This window comes from Rhinopithecus roxellana, chromosome 12, assembly GCF_007565055.1.
Source record: "Rhinopithecus roxellana isolate Shanxi Qingling chromosome 12, ASM756505v1, whole genome shotgun sequence".
Lineage (NCBI taxonomy): Eukaryota > Metazoa > Chordata > Mammalia > Primates > Cercopithecidae > Rhinopithecus > Rhinopithecus roxellana.
Genome location: NC_044560.1, coordinates 108,932,455 through 108,955,117, shown reverse-complemented (window position 1 = coordinate 108,955,117; position 22,663 = coordinate 108,932,455). Strand labels below are relative to the sequence as shown.

At 52.5% G+C, this 22,663-nt stretch overlaps 1 protein-coding gene across 2 annotated transcripts; it reads right to left on the bottom strand.

Annotated features, from left to right (window-relative positions):
- Nucleotides 1–37: 37 nt before the first annotated feature.
- RUVBL2 (RuvB like AAA ATPase 2) lies at nucleotides 38–22,641 on the bottom strand. 2 transcript variants are annotated; one of them, XM_010368613.2, is made up of 15 exons: nucleotides 22,166–22,641; nucleotides 16,180–16,234; nucleotides 12,832–12,887; nucleotides 11,767–11,908; nucleotides 8,757–8,886; nucleotides 8,536–8,602; nucleotides 6,229–6,335; nucleotides 6,045–6,138; nucleotides 5,500–5,623; nucleotides 5,028–5,122; nucleotides 4,811–4,929; nucleotides 1,358–1,477; nucleotides 812–941; nucleotides 276–390; nucleotides 38–148 (listed from the first exon to the last, which is right to left on the bottom strand). In XM_010368613.2, the coding sequence occupies exons 1-15, from the start codon at nucleotides 22,175–22,177 to the stop codon at nucleotides 123–125; spliced, it is 1,392 nt and encodes a 463-aa protein (XP_010366915.1). In that variant the 5' UTR covers nucleotides 22,178–22,641; the 3' UTR covers nucleotides 38–122. The 2 variants fall into 2 exon arrangements, with proteins under 2 accessions (XP_010366915.1, XP_030798123.1); XM_030942263.1 differs by having other exon boundaries at nucleotides 22,241–22,527.
- Nucleotides 22,642–22,663: the final 22 nt, after the last annotated feature.

Genomic DNA, 22,663 nt, shown 5'->3' with positions numbered 1-22,663 from the left:
CTTTCTGTGGGCTCAGGGCAACCACACACAGGGTGGGTGCAGCTTCAAACCATTTTATTATACAAAGTCACAGTGTCAGAACTCTGGTAAAAACAGGGTGGGGACAGGGGATGACATCCAGCTCAGGAGGTGTCCATGGTCTCGCCTTCTGTGGGGAGAAGGAAGGCCACATGGTCAGTGTGGCCCTGGGGCAGGGCCTAAGACTTCTAGGCCGAGCTCCCTCTTCCTCCCTGAGGTTGGCTCTGGCAGTACAAGTGCAGGGTAGGGATTCTTACTGAGTTCATTGAAGAGGAAGGCGTCCTGGTACTCCTTCATGTACTGCGTGGAGCGGGACTCGTCCAGGAAGAGTGAGTAGACCCGCTTGATGTCATCCACCTGCACTTCTGTACCCTGGAGGGGGAGGGCAGGTCCTGAGTTGGGCCCCTCTCCGTGAGGCTCACGGCACAGACCCCAGCGTATGCCACCTCCATGTTCTAGGCAGCAGAGGGTGGCATGTGAGGGGAGGGCATTCTGGGCCAGATCGCCTGGGTCCAAATCCTGCCTGGCCATCTCCTGGTTGTGGGCCCAGCCTCTTCATTCCTGTTTCTTTATCTGTAAGGTGGACCTAACAGCATCTACTTACAGTCAACAGAGATTTACTGAGCACCTACTGGAGGCCAGGTGGGGAGATACAGAAGACAACCTGAGGGATGAAAATTCACTGCCTCTGAAAATGTACATCCTAGGTTGAAATCGGAACCCTGGCAGCCCCTGAAGCAGTGCGTCACTCACTGCCGCCATCTGGCCCTGCTGGCTAATTCGGCCGGCTGACCTTGCGTTTCCGGCACACCAGGCTTGCAGCCGTGATGAGCTGGATGGCGTAGCGCAGTGACGTCTCCAGCCCGATGCGGGTCAGCACTGTGTAGGCGTCCTCACTCATCTCCACATCTTCCTCCTCGCACCTGCAAGCAGTGGGGGACGGGGGTGGCTCAGCCAGGGCCTAGCCTCTGACTGCAGCAAAAGTGGCCACAGCAACCCTCTGGCCCTTCCCCACTGGGAATATGTGGCACCTCCATCTTAGAACCATAGAATGCTGAGGCTAGAAGAGCCACAGAGACGGGCTGGGCTGGACCTAAAACCTAGGCCTCCTGACCACCCCCCAGGGCGCTGGCCCCCACACCAGTCACAGGTACCTCGCCTCCCTTTTCCACCATGGCTCCTGCTCCTGGATCGGCGGCCACTGTCTGGGTGCCAGATCAGCCCTCTCTTTTGCAGGCCCAGCCACCATGCCAGTCCGCCAGACCTCAGTGTCGGCATTTGTCAAACAGGGTAGACCCCAGCCCCGCCTCTCAGGCGCACGGCCTGGTCCTGCACGCACCGGATGCGGAGGATCTGCTTCGTGTCTTTCTCGCTGTAGGGGGTGGTGGAGACGATAAGCAGCCGGTCCAGCAGGTCTATGGGGATGCCGTGGGGGCTCTGGTAGCTGGTGCCCCGGATTCTGAGGAAGAGGTAGAAAGGGGGCTGTCGGGGGATGCTCCCTTTTCATTCCCTTTGCTGGGAACACTCCCACCTCCCATCACCACCCACTCACTGGGCCCAACACCACTTAACCTTTAGCTCATGTCTCCTGTCACATGATGACATCACCCCCTGATGACGCAGCCTTCCACAACTGTGTCAGTCCCCCAAGGGCACCTTTCCGCAGAGCTGGGCTGCTTTAAGCTAGCTCTCTGCCTCCAGGATTACTGGATCAAGGTCCCACTCCCGTGCTCAACACAAAGCTTCACAAAGCTGGGGACAGAACCTGTCTTGTTCCCTGCTGCAGCGGGGCCAGCCCAGGGCTGGTGCCAGGGTATACAGTCAGTTCCCCTTATTCACCGCAGTGAGGTTCTAGAAAGTCACCGTGAACACTGCAGTTAGCCGATCCTGAGCCACTGCTCCTAGTGGAACACAGGGCTAGGCTCTCTTGACCCTCTACTCACAGTATTTTCGTCAATCAATATATATATAATCTGGGTCTATGCGTGTTTTCATTTGTGGGTTTCTGTTGTTTGTTTTTTAAGACGGAGTCTCGCTCTGTTGCGAGGCTAGAGTGCCGTGGTGTGACCTCGGCTCACTGCAACCCTCGTCTCCCGGGTTCAACCGATCCTCCTGCCTCAGCCTCCCAAGTAGCTGGGTCTACAGGCGCCTGCCACCATGCCCAGCTAATTTTTTCTATTTTTAATACAGACGGGGTTTCATCATGTTGGCTGGGATGGTCTCGCCGTTCTCTTGACCTCGTGATCTGCCCACCTCAGCCTCCCAAAGTGCTGGGATTACAGGAGTGAGCTACTGCGCCTGGCCTCATTTATGTGTGTTTCTATTTTCATGTGTTTATGTAATATCACTGTTTATTCTCGAACGTGGAGCTCATGTCAACAGCATTCTAACTTGGGCTCAGCGAAGCGTCTGTAACACGCTATTTCCTCCGTCAGGCATCACAGCCTCCCTGCACTTACAATACCAGACAGCACTTCAGCACTGTGCACAGGGGACATTTCAAACGGCAGGATCACCAACAAATGGCCCCAAAAAGTTTTTTTTTGAAAAAAGGCACAAAAACATGACAACACTTTGGGAGGCTGAGGCAGGCGGATTGCTTGAGCCCAGGAGTTTTAGGCCAACCTGGGCAACATGGCAAAACCCCATCTCTACAAAAAAAATACAAAAATACAAAATACAAAATAAAAAAATAAAATTAGGCTGGACGCAGTGGCTCACCCCTGTAATTCCAACGCTTTGGGAGGCCAAGGTGGGCAGATCACGAGGTCAGGAGTTCAAGACCAGCCTGGCCAATATGGTGAAACCCCGTCTCTACTAAAAATACCAAAATTAGCCAGGCATGGTTGGGGGTGTCTGTAATCCCAGCTACTCGGGAGGCTGAGGCAGGAGAACTGCTTGAACCCGGGAGGCAGAGCTTGCAGTGAGCCGAGATCGTGCTACTGCACTCCAGCCTGGCAAGAGAGTTAGACTCTGCCTCAAAATAAAAACAAAAATTAGCTAAGTATAGTGGTGCACGCCCATAGTCCCAGCTGATGAGGAGGCTGAGGCCAGAGGATTGATTGAGCCCCAGGGGTGGTGTGTGTGTGTGTGTGTGTGTGTGTGTGTGTGTGTGTGTGTGTGTGTATGTGTGTGTGGCAGGCACTGAGGCTGCAGTGAGCCATGATCGTGCCTCTGCACTGCAGCCTGGGCAACAGAGCAAGACCCTATCTCAAAAAAGAAAAGTGAAAACGTAGCACTAAATAGAATACAACAAGGACACTTATTTACAGCATGAGCGCTAAAGGGAGCAGGCAGTGTTGCCTCGTTCACACTCAGCTAGGAAAGTGGGTGCCAGGTGACTTGAATTTGTGGTCGAAAGCAGGGCAGATATTTACTTGCGGATTACAAATAAATCTTAGCAAACAAGGAGATTCTCAGATACGGAGTCTACAAACCATCAGGGCTGCCCGTAGCTGCTGCCTCCCACAGGAGGTGCCCCTGGGCAGTCCCCAGGCCCTGACCTGCAGTTTCTATGAAAACACCATCAGCCCTGGGGGTCTCTTCCAGTGTCCAGCCACCGAGAGATCAAATTCGGGCTCTGCCACTTTCTAGACTTGTGACCTGAGTAAGTCACTGGGCCTCACTTCCTGCCCTGTAAAATGGGGCTGAGGTGATATCTACCTTCAGAGCTTCTTCTGCAGATCCAAGGAGTTAAAAGAGCCAAACACAGAGCCAGGCACAGCGGCCCCCCATCCTCTGTAGGATGCCCGCTTCGTCTCTTTTGTGGTGCCCACCCCAACCGCCCAGTTTCAGCTGGGCCCACAGCTGCAGTGCTGCAGCTGACAGTCCCCAGCCTTCTTTGCCACCAGGTACAGCCCTGAGACTGAGCAGTGCCGGGCAATGGGATGTGGGTACAAGGGTGGGGTGCAGCCTGTGGATCACAGCCTATGGGGCTGTCTGCCTTCCACATCCCCCTGCTTCCTGTGGGCCAAAATGTGGCGAGGTGGAGAAGACAGCCAGCGGGCATGGTGGCGAGTGCCCATAATCCCAGCTACATAGGGTGCTGGCAACACCTGGGAGACCAGGTTTCCAGGCTTCAGCACAGCACAGTACCCTCTGTGTCACAGGAATCTGTCCCTGGCATCCTCAGACCAAACACAACACTAAGAGTTCCCCACGCACAGGGTGCTGGTAACACCTGGGAGACGAGGTTCCCAGGCTTCAGCATAGCACAGTACCCTGTGTCACAGGAATCTGTCCCCAGCATCCTCAGACCAAACACAACACTAAGAGTTCCCCACGCACAGGGTGCTGGCAACACCTGGGAGATGAGGTTCCCAGGCTTCAGCAGAGCATGGTACCCTCTGTGTCATGGGACTCTGTCCCTGGCATCCTCAGGCCAAACACAACACTAAGAGTTCTGTGAATGAAGTTGTTGGGTCGAAGTGACTGAACAGTCGTAGTTTATGTTGTGTCTAACAGATGTCACTGTGCTTCCCTCAAGATCAGAAAACATCCCACAGCACTCCTGTGGTGTCCTGCACCACCCTGGGGCGCTTCGGCACGCACTTTCAAAACTGCAGCCTTGGGGGCCAAAGGAGTAGCAAGACAGAAAGGCAGCAAGAACACAGTCTCGGGCTTCCTCGGGAGCAGAGCTGCCTCCCACCCGCCTTTTGTGAGGGAAGAGCGCACACCGCAGTCACCAGTCCCTCCCTGACCAGGTGTCAACACAGGCTCCCTGTGGACCCTCTGACCACATCCACTGCCCGGAGCATCCCGTTTTCCCCAGAGGCCCCTGTAGCTGGCTCACCGCGTGATGCCACGGTTGGTGGCCATGATCAGGACGGGCGCCATGTCACTCTCCAGGGCCCGGTTGAGGAAGGAAAAGCTCTCGATGTCCAGCATGTGGACCTCATCGATGAACAGCACCTGGGATTGGGGTGTGTGTGAGAGTCGCCACCCATGTCCCTGCTTCCCCAGCCCACCCCCACCCCGCCACCTGCTCCAGCCATGTCCCAGGTCCTCACTCCAGGGATGATCTCTGCCTTGCCCTCCTCGCGCCACTCTGCCACCTTGGCATTGATCTGCTCGCGGACTTCTGACTTGATCTCCCCTGTGTCACCTACGTGAGGCACAGGTTGCATCAGGGAAGTCAGAGAGGAGGTGGGTTCCAGGGCCACAGTGTGACTAAGACAGAGAAGGATGATGCAGGGGTGGAGAAAGGGGAGCAAAACAAGGAGGGACGAGGAGAATGAAACATCCCCAGAGAGGAGGAACAGAGGCAGAGAACACAGGATGGGGAGAGGGCAGGGCGACACCCCCATCACAGCACCAGCAGCGGGGGACGAAGCGGACTTGCAGGTGGAGAACAGAGGCAGCCACAGGCCAGAGTTACAGGAAAGGGTGCGGAGCAAGTGGGCCACACTAGGAGCTCAGGAACAGAGGGGGCCCGAAGGAGGCTGCCAGGCCTGGGGCAGGGCAGGGCAGGAGGAGCCTCACCTGAGAAGAGCGCCAGGAAGCCCTGGGTGCGGGAGTTGATGACGTCGATCTCGTGCAGGGACACGGTGTGCACCACCTCCTTGCGTTTCTGGAGCTCCCCATCCGGGCACTGCACAAACTTGGTCTATGGGGCGGGGGTGGGAGAAGAAGGGAGAAGACAGGGCAGGGATGGGTATGAAGGGGGCCCCTAAAGGCCTCTGTCTGGGGGAGATTGGAGCTCCAGGAAATGGAGCTGGGAGGCTAAATGGGGTCATCCGGAAACCCCAGGCCCAGGAGGTAGTCAGGACTAGGGGTGTTCCAGAGAGCTAAGGGTCATGGGGGCTCCTGGAGGACCTCAGAAGCCACAGGCCACATGTGGTGATGTGAAACTACAGTGCCAGGCTGAGGGGCCCAGCTGTCCTAGGGTTACAGGGAAGACCCAGGAATACCAGGACAAAAAGTCAGAGTGACAGGAAGATCCAGACCCCATGGGTCACGGGGGTGATGGAGGAGGTGAAAACACCACAGTGCTGGGGGTGAGGGGATCGCAGGACTCCCGGCCGCACCTGGGAGCCCATAGCGTCGTAGTCGCGGGCGCGTGTGAAGGAGCGGCCCAGCTTGGAGATCTTGCCTGTCGCCTTGTCAATGGTGATCACGTCCCTACAGAGGGATAGGGGGTGGAGTAAGGAAAGGAATGGGCCCAAGCTTGCCCATTCCCCTGGCTGCCTGGCATGGCCCCTGACTGCTCACCCGGCCTGGACCTTGTCCTTGGTCAGGGACTCAATCATCTTGGTGCCCAGGTCGTAGATGGTCTCCATCTCTGTGGTCTTGAGGGTCAGTTTGCCCACCTTGGAGCCCTGAGAGTGGGGACAAGCCAGGGAAGGGGATCAGAGAGGGCCCTGCTGTTGCCCCAGTGCCCCCAGTGTCCCCAGTGTTGATAAGCTTCTGGCTGTGCTCTGGCCTCTGCTTACACAGCTTCAAAATGGGCACGACACAAGGAAGCTCTTTGGGGAAGAGATATGGTGTGCTCACCAGCCTGACATGGTGATGGCTCCGCGGGTGAACATGTATGTCCCAATCGACCATACTGGACACTTGGAATGTGTGCAGCTTTCTGTATGTCAATTAAAACTCAATAAAGCTCTTTTTTTTTTTTTTTGAGATGGTGTCTTGCTGTCACCCAGGCTGTAGTGCAGTGGTGCAATCTCGGCTCACTCCAACCTCCACCTCCCAGGTTCAAGCAGTTCTCCTGCCTCAGCCTCCCAAGTAGCTGGGATTACAGATGTGTGCCACCATGCCCAGCTAATTGTTTAGTATTTTTATTATTTTTAATGTTTTTTGAGACGGAGTTTCACTCTTGTTGCCCAGGCTGGAGTGTGATGGCGCGATCTCAGCTCACTGCAACCTCTGCCTCCTGGATTCAAGCAATTCTCCTGCCTTAGCCTCCTGAGTAGCTGGGATTACAGGCGCCTACCACCATGCCCAGCTAATTTTTTGTATTTTTAGTAGAGACAAGGTTTCACCATGTTGGTCAGGCTGGTCTTGAACTCCTGACCTCAGGTGATCCGCCCACCTCAGCCTCCAAAGTGCTGGGATTACAAGCATGAGCCACCGTGCCTGGCCATTTTGTATTTTTAGTAGAGAAGGGGTTTCACCATGTTGGCCAGGCTGGTTTTGAACTCCTGACCTCAAGTGATCCACCCACCTCAGCCTCCCAAAGTGCTGGGATTACAGTCGTGAGCCACCACACCCGGTCAAAACTCAATAAAACTCTTAATAAAAATAGTAAACAAAAAACATGCCTAAAAAATAAAGTCTATTGGCCGGGTGCGGTGGTTCACACCTGTAATCCCAGCACTTTGGAAGGCCGAGGCAGGTGGATCACGAGGTCAGGAGATCGAGACCATCCTGGCTAACACAGTGAAACCCCGTCTCTACTAAAAAAACCAAAAAATTAGCCAGGCGTGGTGGCGGGCACCTGTAATCTGCCCAGCTACTCGGGAGGCTGAGGCGGGAGAGTGGCATGAACCCAGAAGGCGGAGCTTGCAGTGAGCTAAGATCACGCCACTGCACTCCAGCCTGGGCAACAGAGTGAGATGCCGTCTCAAAATAAATAAATAATAAAGTCTATTATAAACAACATAGGCCCAAGGTCTCGCAAAATTGCCAAAGGCCACACTTTGACATTCCTATTTTATACCCAAATAAAAGCTGTTTTTGTTGATCGCGAAATCAGAAAACATAGCTATGCAAAAAGGAGAAAACAGAAATTGAAAAAAAACAAAGAAAAGAAAAAGGCCAGGTACGATGGCTCACGCCTGTAATCCCAGCACTTTGGGAGGCCGAGGTGGGCAGATCACGAGGTCAGGAGTTCGAGACCAGCCTGGCCAACATGGTGAAACCCATCTCTACTAAAAATATAAAAATTAGCTATGCCTGGTGGTGCACACCTGTAATCCCAGCTACTCGGGAGGCTGAGGCAGGAGAATCACTTGAACCCGGGAGGCAGAGGATGCAGTGAGCTGAGATCGCACAACTGCACTCCAGCCTGGGGGACACAGAGAGAGACTTGTCTCGGAAAAAAAAAAAAAAAAAAAAAGAGCAAATCACTTGTATCACGTAAGCTGGACAGGACATGCCTTTTGGCCACAGAATGGGTTTTGAAGTCTGTTGAGAATTCCCTAACAGATCTCTCTCGTTATTTCACTACCTCAGTTTCTATTGCTTATAATGTCCCTCATGAGGGGATAAGTCACTGTCAAGTTAACTGACCTCCTACTGTAGGTCAGTTTATTTATACCCAAATAGAAGTTGTTTTTGTTGATCGCAAAATCAGAAAACACAGCTATGCAAAAAGGAGAAAACAGAAATTGAAAAAAAAAAAAAAAGAAAAAGGAGAGGTATGGTGGTTCACGCCTGTAATCCCAGCACTTTGGGTTCTAGTCTGCAGCTAGGACATTCCATGGGATTCTGACCTCAGTGCACACCTGACACCTACTGTCTCCAACCCTGGCGCTGGAGGTGGCCTCAGCACGGTACAGACTCACGCAGACTCACCGTTCCTGTTGCCGGTCGATCAATCTGGATCTCCACCACCTCGCCTTCGATGATCTCCGTCTCCTCCCTAGCCAGAGAGCAGATCTGAGGAGACAGCCTGACACCTGTGCCCTCGGGAATCACAACCTTCCCAGAGCTCCGGGACAAAGGACAAGCCGCCCGGGGCGTGGAGTTGCTCCCAGGCTCTGGGGACTGGCACCCGCCTCGGGTCGCCTGCTTACTTGATGCGAACGCCGATGGACCGCCGGAAGGCCTGCGTTAGCGCCTCAGTCTTGCTCATCTCCAGGGAGAAGATTTCACTGCCGGCGATGGCTGTGAATGGTGTGTCGGGACCCAGGGCCTGCGCCATGCCTGGGGAGGAGGCAATCCGGGTAGGTGAAGCCGCTCTGGCCCTAGGTCCCCGACACCTGCTCTGTGGCAAACTAGCTCTTCTCCCACCCCAGGAAAGAGGGTTCAGTGCCATCCTACATGTAAGGACTTGGCTCTGAGCTGAGCAGAGCCCTGGGGAGCGGGAACTGGAGAGAAGGGTTCAGCCACGAGGCAGACAGTGAATGAGAAGACAGGGAGGGCAGGTTGCTCTGGCAGGCCTGGCTTAGAATCCCACATTGCCCAGAGGGTACACCCTAGAATCTCGCCACATCTGTCTCCCAGCCTCTATGAGCTGTTTAGCCTCAGAGCTGGGCAATGGGGAGCAGGGACTAAGGCTAAGGGGCTGCCACAATAGTTACAAGTGATGAAGGCAGATTGCCTGGGTTCTGATCCCAGATCCACCACTTAGTGCAGTCGGCACCGTGTGATCTGGACGGCTCCCCGAGCCTGTTTCCCCCTCGGTCTAATGGGGATAACAGGTGCCGGCATGGCATGACACCCTGCTTAGGAGCAACTATGGGTAGGCAGGCAGGCACGCACTGGTGCTCAGTGGTAACATGATTGCACAGCCTGAAACCGGCACAGGGCAGGGCGCTCGACCGCCTGTGGCCTGGGGTGGCCGGCAGGAAGCAGGGCTGTCTCCAGCAACGGCTCTGAGCGCCAGACCTTTCCCTCCACCTTCCTGGCCACAAGGTTTGGCCCAATGTGGGGCATGCCCTTACAGACAGGCTGTTGCCACACCCTCCTGCCCAGTGTCAAGTGGTACTTCTTCTTGGTCCCCTTTGCAGATGCACAATGGCCGTCATCACAGAACTCAGCAAGTATCTGCTGAGGACTGAGTGGACGAGCATGGCCCATGCCACCTGGGGACACCAGGGGTCCTCTCTGCCTCCTTCACTAGACTAAGGAGCGTCCCCCCCAGGGCGAGGCCGGCCTCACCCCAGTGCTGCCCAGCACAGGGTTTGGCCTGCAGGAGGCTTTGCCTGGGAGACACAAGAAGAGGAAAGGCGAGGCTAGGCACAGTCACAACATGCCTAAAAAATAAAGTCTACAGGCTCACACCTATAATTCCAGCACTTTGGGAGGCCAAGGCAGGCGGGTGGATCACCTGAGGTCAGGAGTTCGGGACCAGCCTGGCCAACAGGGTGAAATCCCATTTCTACTAAAAATACAAAAATTAGTTGGGTGTGGTGGCACATATCTGTAATCCCAGCTACTTGGAAGGCTGAGACAGGAGGATCACTTGAACCCGGGAGGCAGAGGTTGCAGTGAGCGAAGATCACACCACTGCACTCCAGCCTGAGCAACAGAGTGAAACTGTCTCAAAAAAAAAAAAAAAAAGAAGAGGAAAGGAGAAAGGATGGAGGGAAGGAAGGCACTGTGTGTGCCACATTCTGGGCCTGGACATGCTGTCCCCAGTGTCCGCCCAGGAGCCTCCTGGCCATCCTACTAGGCTTAGCTCAGGTATCCACTTCTCTGGAAGCCTCCACCGACAAATGCCACCACATGCCCCGTTTTCCTACCAAGGTCAGGTGCCTCCTCTGTCACATGCTACCTCCGCTGTAACACGTCACCTTGGAAGGGATCATGTCCATGACCACCTCCTCCAGTCCAGGAGCTCTTTGAAGTCAGGCCTTGGTCTAACTCATCTATGGGTCCCCAGTGTCCAGTCCAAGGCCTGGCACCCCAACAGGCACTGCTTTATCTTCACTGAAGACCTGGCTGTTATTCTGATTCTTCCTGCCTGGCTCCATCCTCAGCACAGAGGTGGGAGTGAGTGGGAAGAGCAGTGGGTTAGGAAAAGCTTCAGTGGGGCAGAGATGCTGAAGTAGGGTTTTGAAGGATAAATAGGAGTTCAACAAGGAAGAAGAAGAACAGCTGGGAGTGAAAAAATCATAAATCACTAGTGGACTGCAACAGAGATGCTGGGTGACTCCTCAATACCCACCTTCCCCTTCTTCCTTAGTTCCAGAACCCTCATTTTCTTTCCTGTTTTCTTTTCTTTTTTTTTTTTTTTTTTTGAGACGGAGTCTGGCTCTGTCTCCCAGGCTGGAGTACAGTGGCGGGATCTCAGCTCACTGCAAGCTCCGCCTCCCGGGTTTACGCCATTCTCCTGCCTCAGCCTCCCGAGTAGCTGGGACTACAGGTGCCACCACCTCGCCCGGCTAGTTTTTGTATTTTTAGTAGAGACGGGGTTTCACCGTGTTAGCCAGGATGGTCTCGATCTCCTGACCTCGTGATCCGCCCGTCTCGGCCTCCCAAAGTGCTGGGATTACAGGCTTGAGCCACCGTGCCCGGCCCTCCTGTTTTCTTTTTTAAAATTTTTTATTTTTACAACCTGTTGTCCAACAGAAGAATCTTCATTTTCTTAAGGCAAAAATGGTCCGAATTATGAAATTTTAAAAAACATTTAATGTCCCAGCCTCCCCAAAAACAGAGTGTGATCATATGATTAAATTCTAGTCAATGAGATATAAGCAGAAGCATGGAGGATTTCCAAGATGACTGCTTAAAGGAAGCCAACTCGAGGGGGTTCACCATCATGCTCTTTTCTTCCTGCTGCCTGGATTATGAATGGGAAGGCTGGAGCTCCGGCAGCCCTCTTAGAACATGACGTCCTCTTGACACTGGAACCAAGTGCAGGGGATGATGAGGCAGGAAGATGGAAGACTTCCTGGAACTACTTAATAAGTCCCAAATGGCCTACCTCTAGATTCTTCCACAGCCGAGAATGAATTCTGAGTGTTTAAGCCACCGTCACTTTGGGTCATCGGTTAAATGTGGCTGATCCTGACCCTGACCCACATAGGAGGAGTTATTTACCAGGGACAAGGAGAGTTCCTGCCCTGGGAGGTTTCTTACCCATGGCGATGGCCGTCTTCCCCGTCCCTGGCTGGCCAGCAATAAGGACTGCCCGCCCGGCAATCTTCCCCTCCCGGATCATCTCCAGCACCACTCCAGCTGCCCGCCGTGCCGCCAGCTGACCCACCATGCCCTGCGAAGCCTGTGGGTGGGAGGCAGCACATGAGGTGATTTCCTACGGGGCTACCACTGCATTTCTACCACATCCTGGCTAGTGAGATGGAAGCAGATATTACTAGCAGGACTTCTGGGAAAAGCCAAAAAAGCTTTCTCCATTTTTTTTGCGACAAGATCTCACTCTGTCACCCAGGCTGAAGTACAGTGGTACGATCATGGCTCACTGTAGCCTTGACTTCTAGGGATCAAGAGATCCTTCCACCTTAGCCTCTTGAGTAGCTGGGACCACAAATGTGCGCCACCATGTCCAGTTAATTTTTAAAATTTTTTGTAGAGACGGGGTCTCATTATGTTACCCAGACTGGCCTCAAACTCTTAGGCTCAAGCAATCTTCCCACCTCAGCCTCCCAAAGTGTTGGGATTACAAGCATGAGCCATTGCACTCAGCCAAATTTTTTTTTAAGGTGGCAAAGTAATTGCTACCCAATTCCAATTCTTTTTTTTTTTTTTTGAGATGTCACCCAGGCTGGAGTGCAGTGGCACAATCTCAGCTCACTGCAACCTCTACCTCCCAGGTTCAAGCGATTCTCCTGCCTCAGCCTCTTGAGTAGCTGGGATTACAGGCATGCACCACCACGTCCGGCTAATTTTTGTATTTTTTGTAGAGATGGGGTTTCACCATGTTGGCCAGGCTGGTCTTGAACTCTGACCTCAGGTGATCCACCCACCTGGACCTCCCAAAGTGCTGGGATTACACGCATGAGCCACCACACCCAGCCTAACCAATTCTTTAGTACCAAGAAAACCCACGTGTGGCTGAAGTTTATGGATATGTAGCCAAAGGTCCAGAAGACCGTAACGTAGTCCCCACACTCCCCAGGGCCCTGGGTACCCACCACCTAAGACCTTCATGGAGAGGCCCTCACACCCCAGCCTCCTCTGCTCTACCTGCCGAGGCTCCAAAGCATCGTCCAGCCCCAGTCCCCGAATGTGGGAGTGGGCACCTATGTGAAGGGAAAGAACAAAGACTCAGTTACTAGCCAGCTTGCTGCACGTGTGGCCTGACCCCTCTGAGCCCTGGTTTCCTTCCTTGTCAAAGGGGTGGGTGGGAGTAGGGAGTAGGGGGTTGGGGGAATGAAGGGGCACAGGGGAAGGATATCCCAAATTGGCACCTCCCTAGCAAGATGGCTGAAGGTGGTAAATACTCAATGAACTGGAGCTGCTCTGAGGATGCATCCTAGTTAAATGAAAGTCAATGAGACCTGATTAAGCACATCATCGTACTAAGAACTAACCACAAGGGCTAACGATCACAATTACTTCGTGTTTATGGCCTACACAGCACCCACATGTTCTCAGTTTATTCCATATGACCCTGCAAAAAAAGAGCCCTGGCCGGGGCCGGGCGCGGTGGCTCATGCCTGTAATCCCAGCACTTTGGGAGGCCAAGGCAGGCGGATCACTGGAGGTCAGGAGTTCGAGACCAGCCTGGCCAACATGGTGAAACCCCGTCTCTCTTAAAAATACAAAAATTAGCCAGGCGTGGTGGCAGATGACTATAATCCCAGCTTCTCAGGAGGCTGAGGCAGGAGAATTGCTTGAACCTGGGAGGCGGAGGTTGCAGTGAGCCGAGATTGTACCACTGCACTCCAGCCTGGGCGACAGAGCAAGACCTGTCTCAATAAAACAAAATACAATGAAACAAGAGTCCTGGCTGCTATCACCCTGAAAACACTCCTGGGTATCAAAATGGCCAGAGTCCCAGGACCTATTGATATGAATGGGGAGGGAGCTCACAGACGTTAGGTCCCAAGCCCCAGCCACACAGCCAGCGAGAGGGGAAGATGGGATTCCAATGCTTTACATTAGCTAAGGGTTAAGCAAACCTCAGCCTGTAGATCAGCCACCTATTTTTGCAAATAAAATTTTATTGGAGCTGGGCATGGTGGCTCATGGCTATAATTCCAGCACTTTGGGAGGCAGAGGCAAGCAGATCACCTGAGGTCAGGAGTTTGAGACTAGCCTGGTCAACATGGTGAAACTCCATCTCTACTAAAAAATACAAAAATTAGCCTGGCATGGTGGCATGCACCTGTAGTCTCAGATACTTGGGAGGCTGAGGCACTAGAGTCGCTTAAACCTGGGAGGTGGAGGTTGCAGTGAGCTGAGATCGCCCCACTGCACTCCAGCCTGGGCAACACAGTGAGACTCCATCTCAAAAAAAACAAAACAAAAAAAACCCAACCAAAAAATCTTTGTGTTGGAACACTGCCATGCCAGTTCATTTACATACTGTCTGGGGCTGCCTTCGCACTGCAAGAGGAGAGTTGAGTAGTTTCAACGAGGAAAGATTTACCATCTGACACTTTAAGAAAGATTTGCTGACACCAGTGCTTGACTATGAGCACCCCAAGGGTGGCTCCTGGGTGCAGTTAGTCTCTACTGGGTCCTCAGCTCCCAAGTAGTGCTTGGCTGTTCATCTTTTCTTTTTTTTTAATTTTTTAAAATTTTTTATTGTTTTTTTTTGAGAGAGGGTCTCACTTTGTCACCCAGGCTGCAGTGCGGTGGTACAGTCACATCTCACCACAGCCTGAACCTCCTTGGTTCAAGCAGTTCTCCCAAGTAGCTGGGACTCAGGCATGCACCACCACTGTCTGCTAATTTTTTCATTTTATTTTATTATTTCTTTTAGAGACAGGGTCATGTGACTATGTGACTCAGGCTGGTCTTGAACTCCTGATTCAAGCAGTCCTCCTGCCTCCGCCTCTCAAAGTGTTTGGATTACAGGCATGACCCATCATGCCCGGCCATACTTGGCACTTTTTATTTGTTTTTGAGATGGAGTCTCACTTTGTCACCTAAACTGGAGCGCAGTGGCACGATATTGGCTCACTGCAACCTCTGCCTCCCAGGTTCAAGCCATCCTCCCTAGTAGCTGGGATTACAGGCATGCACCACCATGCCTGGCTAAGTTTTGTATTTTTAGTAGAGACGGGATTTCACCATGTTGGCCAGGCTGGTCTCAAACTCCTGACTTCAGGTGATCCACCTGCCTTGGCCTCCCAAAGTGCTGGGATTACAGGTATGAGACACTTAACCTAGCCTCAGCACTTTTATTTATTTATTTATTTAGAGACAGAGTTTCACTCTTGTCACCCAGGCTGGAATACAATGGCATGATCTTGGCTCACTGCAACCTCTGCCTCCCGGTTCAAGGGGTTCTCCTACCTAAGCCTCTGAGCAGCTGGGATTACAGGTGTGCGCCACCACGCCCAGCAAATGTTCATATTTTTAGTAGAGACGAGGTTTCACCATGTTGGCCAGGCTGGTCTCAAACTCCTGACCTCAGGTGATCCACTGGTCTCGGCCTCCCAAAGTGCTGGAATTACAGGCGTGAGCCACTGTGCTCAGCACCCTGGTACTTTTAATAGATGAAACAGTGTTGGCACACAGCCCCGAAGTGTTTTATATCAACTACTTTATTGAATCTTACATTAACTGATGAGGTGAACTATCTTGCAGATTAGGAAACTGAGGCACAGAGAGGAACTAGTCCTTGGCCACATGGTGGAAAAGTGGCAGAGCTAAGCTTCAGGAATCCAGCACTGGGCTTCTAAAACCCATGTTCACAGCCAGGAGCCCTTACTGCCTTTCTCAGAGGCCCTGAATGAGTCTGCTGCATGAATGAATGCGGTCTCTTTCCTGACGGTAAAGCTCTTTGTGAGAGCGCACCCTGCTGGCCTCACTGCACCTCAGCTTCCTGCTCTGTGAGCTGGGGCCAGTGATTTCGCTGTTCTGAAAATTCAGTTCAGTCAGCTAACAGTTGTAATATGCACCTCATGGGGTTACTGCAAGGGTTCCACGGGACGCAAACTCGTGCATTCAATGGTTATCTCTTGATCATCTGCTCTGTCAGGTCCTGTGCTAGGGACACAGCTAGGAATGAGACAGACCCGGTCCCTGCCCTCAGGGCACTCACCCCACAGTGTGTACTGGGTATACGAGGTCAAACCCAGTAAAGCACCCAATAAATATCTATGACCTCCAGGCAAATACACCCGGGAACCCCACCAGGATAGCCAAGCTAGCAGCCTGGCCCCCACTGCATCATCTGACCCAACTCTGGAACTGAGGATCCTCCTCCCCCAGCAGACAGAGGGAGAGGGGGAACAGTAGTGGGGGGCAGTTGGTGTGCAGACCACCTCCCTCTCCATCTTAGGGGTCCTCAATAGGTTTGCTCAATCAGGGCATATGGCAGGCAGGGCTTAGCTCCTATTCCTGACCCAACTCACTCACCGATTCGCTCAATCCTTGTCACGTCACGGATCTCCGGGACTTTGGTTGTGGCTGTCTGGGGGTGCAAGAAGATGTGTCAGAGGACTAGTGTGGTCCCAGCTTTCACCAACGGCCCCTCTGTCCCTCCCATGAGATGGTCCTTTCCACTCCTTCCCCTCACAGGTAGGCGATGGGTCAGGTGCCAGTCACCCCCACCCCTCTTGCCTGTTACAGCCTAATGGCTGCTTGGTTGAGCCCCAAGAAGACAAGGACTGTCTGTCTCATCCACAGCTCGGTCCTCAGGGTCCAGCACGTATTTGGTTATTTGGTGAAAGAATTAAGTCCTCCCTCTTTTCTTTTCTTTTCTTTCTTTCTTTCTTTTCTTTCTTTCTGTCTTTCTTTCTTTCTCTCTTTTTTTTTTTGAGACAAAGTCTCACTCTGTCACCCAGGCTGGAGTGCAGTGGCCCAATCTCGGCTCACTGCAACCTCTGCCTCCTGGGTTCAAGCAGTTCTCTGCCTCAGCCTCCTGAGTAGCTGGGATTACAGGTACGTGTCAACACACCTGGCTGATTTTTGTATTTTTAGTAGAGATGGGTTTTTGCCATGTTGGCCAGGCTGGTCTCAAACTCCTAGCCTAAAGTGATATGCGAGCCTTGGCTTCCCAGAGGGCTGGGATTATGGGCATGAGCCACTATGCCTGTCCAAGTCCTCCCTATTTCTTTATTTTATTTTATTTTTTGAGATGGAGTCTGCTCTGTCACCCAGGTTGGAGTGCAGTGGCCCAATCTCAGCTCACTGCAACCTCTGCCTCCTGGGTTTAAGCGATTCTCCTGCCTCAGCCTCCTGAGTAGCTGGGCCTACAGGCACACACCACCACACCTGGCTAATTTTTCTTGTATTTTTAATAGAGATGGGGTTTTGCCATGTTGGCCAGGCTGGTCTCAAACCCCTGACCTCAAGTGATCTGCCCGCCACGTCCTCCCAAAGTGCTGGGATTATAGGTGTGAACCACCGTGCCCTGACAAGTCCTCCCCATTTCTAATAACTGTGAGCTCCTTAAGGACAGACATCAATGAGGAGCAGGCATGAAGCTGGACATGGTCTGGCCCCTGCTAATTTCCCAGCATCCCTTGTACCAGGCGGCCCCAGTTCTCAACCACCAGGCCTCGCACATGCTGGCCTGAGTCCAGACTGCGCTCCCTGCTTTCTCGCTGAATTAGATCAAGTGCTGCCCCCTAGGGGAGGCCCTTTCTGACCACCACCCCTGCCACCCTAGTTTTAGGACCTCTAGACATTCAGACAGTTGAAAGTCCTCCCCGGGAGCCTAATCTCACATTCCTAAGGGGGATGGATGGATCAACATTCTCAGCTCCAGTGGACATGAGTCCCATGAAGGGCACAGCCTGTGTCTCTCTTGTTTACCTCGGGACTCAATGTCTGTGGTTTGCATAAGGGATACTCTAAAGTGTTGAGCTCATTCAACAAGAATACACTGAGGCCTCCCATGTTGACAGTTCTCCAAAGAGAGAAGCCAGCTACCACGCCTTCTCACATGGGAGAGGGAGGTGAGTAAACACCACCTGGGACAATTCAGGAGCCCCTCTGGAGGTCCACACTAAACATGGACACTAGTATTCACAGCAGCTAAAAGGTAGAAACAACCCACATGTCCATCAGCTGATGAACGGCGAACTAAAATGTGGTCTATTTGTGCAACGGAATATTATTCAGTCATAAAAAGGAATGGAGTTCTTTTTCCTTGTTTTTGAGACAGAGTCTCACTCTGTCACCCAGGCTGGAGTGCAATGGCACAATCTTGGCTCACTACCACCTCCGCTTCCTAGGTTCAAGCGATTCTCCTGCCTCAGCCTCCCGAGTAGCTGGGATTACAGGCACCTGCCACCATGCCTGGCTAATTTTTTTTTTTTTTTTTTTTTTTTTTGTATTTTTCAGTAGAGATGGGGTTTCACCATGTTGGCCAGGCTGGTCTTGATCTCCTGACTTCAGGAGATCCACCAGCCTTGGCACCCCAACGTGTTGGGATTACATGTGTGAGTCACCATTCCTGGCCAGGAATGGAGTTCTAATACATGCTACAACGTGGATGAACTTTGAAAACGTTATGCTGACTGAAAGATGCCACACACGAAAGACACGTATTGTATGTGGCTACATGAAGTAGCCACAATAAGCAAATCCATATACAGAGAAAGACTAGTGGCTGCCTAGAACTGAAGACGGGAGGTATGGGAGGATTAGCGGTGACAGGTAAGTAGCATGGCGTTTCTTTTTGGCGTGATGACAATGTTCTAAAATTGACTGTGGAAATGGCTGCACAATTGTGAATATGCTAGAAAACACTGAGCTGTATACTTTAAATGGGTGAATTATGTAGTATGTGAATTCTATCTCAATAAAGCTATTAAGAAGAAAAACAACAGGCTGGGCGTAGTGGCTCCCACCTGTAATACCAGCACTTTGGAAGGCTGAGGCAGGCAAATCACTTGAGGTCAGGGGTTTAAGACCAGCCTGGCCAACATGGTGAAACCCTGTCTCTACTAAAAATACAAAAATTAGGCCAGGCACGGTGGCTCACACCTGTAATTCTAGCACTTTGGGAGGTCAAGGCAGGTGGATCACTTGAGGTCAGGAGTTCGAGACCAGTCTGGGCAACATTGTGAAACCCAGTCTACACTAAAAATATAAAAAATTAGCCAGGCGTGGTGGCGGGTGCCTGTAATCCCAGCTACTTGGGAGGCTGAGGCAGGAGAAATGCTTGAACCCAGGAGGAGACGGTTGTAGTGAGCACAGATCGCACCACTGCACTCCAGACTGGGCGACAGACAGAGCAAGACCCTATCACTAACACATGTGCGCGCACACACACACACACACACACACACACACACACAAATACAAAAATTAGCTGGGCATGGTGCACCTGTAGTCCCAGCTACTCAGGAGGCTGAGGCAGGAGGATCATTTGAACCTGGGAGGCAGAGGCTGCAGGGAGCCAAGATCACACCATTGCACTACACCTGAGAGACAGAGTGAGACTCTGTCTTGAAAAAAAGCAAAACAAAGAAACAATCCTGGATGCTGGATCTTTGCACGTCTGTTACATTATTTTCTGACACTTCGGAATAGTTCATAATTTTTTTTTTTTTTTTTTTTTTTTTTGAGGCGGAGTCTTGCTCTGTCGCCCAGACTGGAGTGCAGTGGCCAGATCTCAGCTCACTGCAAGCTCCGCCTCCCGGGTTTACGCCATTCTCCTGCCTCAGCCTCCCGAGTAGCTGGGACTACAGGCGCCCGCCACCTCGCCCGGCTAGTTTTTGTATTTTTAGTAGAGACGGGGTTTCACCGTGTTAGCCAGGATGGTCTCGATCTCCTGACCTCGTGATCCGCCCGTCTCGGCCTCCCAAAGTGCTGGGATTACAGGCTTGAGCCACCGCGCCCGGCCCATAATTTTTTTTTTTTTTTGAGATGGAGTCTCGCTCTGTCGCCCAGGCTGGAGTGCAGTGGCCGGATCTCAGCTCACTGCAAGCTCCGCCTCCCGGGTTTACGCCATTCTCCTGCCTCAGCCTCCCGAGGAATAATTCATAATTTCTAATGAGGAAAAGGAAGGCTAAGAAGCCAGCACGCTAACCTAGGCCACCTATCCCCAACTCTTCTTCCTTCCCACAGGTTTGTGTGTGTGTGTGTGTGTGTGTGTGTTTTTTTTTTTTTTTTTTTTTTTTGAGACAAGATCTCATTCTGTCACCCAGGCTGGACTGCCATGGCCTCCACCTCCCAGGCTCAAGCAATCCTCCCACCTCAGCCTCCCAAGGAGTTGGGACTACAGGTGAGTCCCACCACACTTGGCTAATTTTCTTTTTTCTTTCTTTTTTTTTTTTTTTGAGACAGAGCCTCACTTTGTCACCCAGGCTGGGTCGACCCAGTGGCACGATCTTGGCTCACTGCAACCTTTGCCTCCTGGGTTCAAGCACTTCTCCTGCCTCAGCCTCCAGAGTAGCTGGGACTACAGGCATGTGCCACCACGCCTGGCTAATTTTTTTTTTGTATTTTTAGTAGAGATGGGGTTTCACCATATTGGCCAGGCTGCTCTCGAACTCTCGACCTCGTGACCTGCCCACCTCAGCCTCCCAAAGTGCTAAGATTACAGGTGTGAGCCACCATATCCGGCCTAATTTTCTTATTTTTTTTGTAGAGACAAGGTTTCACTATGTTGCCACGGCTTGTCTTAAATTCCTGGGCTCAAGCAATCTTTCTACCTCGGCCTCCCAAAGTGTGGGATTACAGGCGTGAGCCACTGTGCCCAGCCTACAGGTCTTTCTTTTCTTCTTCCCCCGGAGAGGACATACAGTTATCTAGCCCAAAGGAAGACTCCTCCCTCTGGAGCCAATCGTCTAGACTTTCTGGCCATCAATGGTCACAAGCTTTCCCTGTCACTGTGTGAACCTTCCCACCTACTGTCTCCTATAGAAAGCTGGAACCCAGGAACATAGGATATTACCCCCAGACTACAACCAGAAGACTAGGCATCCCCGCCCGACAAAAAAGACATGAATCCAGGAATCCCAAATTTAGCTCTGTCAACATAAACAGGCCCCTTACCAAAGACTGTCTGCTACAGAGACTTTCTCTTTCACCGTAAGTCTCTCCAAAACCTTGCTGCCTGCTGGCCCCATGAAAACCAAGATCATTTCAAAACTTAGTACCCACCATTCCCTCATACTTCCAATACTTTCTCCACAGAAGTTCTGGTCATAGCCTTTCTCTTCTACTTCCCTATCCACCTTCTCCTCCTCCTCACCCTGGTGACAGCAACAGACTCAAATCTCACCCCAGCTACCAGCAACTTTCTCTCCCTCCCTTCCTCCGTCTTGACTGGGCTCATCATGGAAACTGAGGCACCTGGAAGCCCAGCCCAGTCCCTAAGTTCAGGTCACATCACCTTTTTCTTTTTTTTGGAGACAGAGTCTCACTTTGTCGCCCAGGCTGGAGTGCAGTGGCGCGATCTGGGTTCACTGCAAGCTCTGCCTCCCGGGTTCACGCCATTCTCCTTGAGTAGCTGGGACTACAGGCGCCCGCCACCACGCCTGGCTGATTTTTTGTATTTTTAGCAGAGACAGGGTTTCACCGTGTTAGCCAGGATGGTCTCGATCTCCTGACCTAGTCAGCCCACCTCGGCCTCCCAAAGTGCTGGGATTACAGGCTTGAGCCACCGCGCCCGGCCAAAATCACTTCTTTATTCAGGTATTTCTTGCGCAGGTGCCAGGCCGTTTCCTGGCCTCTACTTCATTCACGTGCATACATTCATTCAAATATTCAAGTGATAATTTATTGAGCATTCACACCGAGACATAGCCCATGTGAAATACTGGAAATATGAAAATGGCCAAAACGGTCGCATGACAAGATCCCGATTTCTGGGTCCCTAATCTTTTAGTCCTCTCCACGAAGACTCTCTTGTTCCTCGACAATTTCTTCCCATTAAAGGCTCACTAGGCGCCCTCGCGCTCTCAGACACACACAACAGGTACCCGCCTGTGCTTCCAGCTTGGAACTCAAGTGCCATTAGCACCACTAACAATCCAAGGCTCCCAAATGGCTCGAAGCGCAAGGTCCTACAATATTCCTCATCACACTGGCGCCAAGGACTGCGGAACCCGCCGTTGCGCCAAGAGGATTTTGAAAGTTGGAGTTCCCTATAGCATGATGGGGCAGACCTGAGATTCCGGGATCCCAGCCCCTTCTTTATTTCACTCCCTCAGACCCAGGAGCCCTGGTACCCAGCTCCCTCCTTCCCTCAGATCCAGAAAGTCCAGCCCCCATGTCCCCTTCTCCCCCAGATGTGGGAGGCTGAGCTTCCTCCTCCTTCAGACTCAGGAGTCTGGACCCCCATATCCCTCCTCCCTCAGACCCAGGAGTGAGGGCCTCCAGCATCCTCCTCTCTCAAACTCGAGACTGCGAGCTCGCTCCTCACCCTCCACTCACCCACACTTACCACGGTTGCCATGATGCTCACCAACCGCCAGTGTCCTAGCGGAAACGGAAACGCGCGAGGAGCGAGATGTCCTACCTCCTCTAGGCTAGCTGGTTCTCCAAAGATCTCGATGGTTCCTCATAAATATGTAAATCCTGTGGGGGCGTGACGGGACTTTAGGTCCTGCCCTCCCACAGAGGCTGCGCTGGAAGACGGGTGTCCGGAACTCCTGGGTCCATTCCCAGTGCCTCCTGGCTCCTCCTCCTTTTGCTCAGCCCCACCACCGCCCCGCTCAGGCTGATTGCAAAATTCTTAGCTGTTCTTTGAGTAACCACACGTCCTCCACGCTCCTTTCCTCTTTATCCCACCCTCCTCCTCCCCCCAACTTTGAGGCCTCCAGCTTCAGATTGACAGAGCTGAAGGCCAATCGTTTCCGTAGAGCGCAGCGGCAAGCTCCGCCCCCTGGAGATCTCACGGCCGAGGCGGGGCCGGGACACAGCGACTCCAACCCGTTCCACC

Bases quoted from the DNA above. Each gene is read 5' to 3' on its own strand.
- RUVBL2 (XM_010368613.2), bottom strand. The intron at 8,887-11,766 runs GTAAGAAACCTC...CCTCCTCCCCAG, and splicing joins GAAGACGGCCATCGCCATGG to GCATGGCGCAGGCCCTGGGT. The intron at 391-811 runs GTCAGCCGGCCG...CTCCCCCTCCAG, and splicing joins TGGTGTGCCGGAAACGCAAG to GGTACAGAAGTGCAGGTGGA.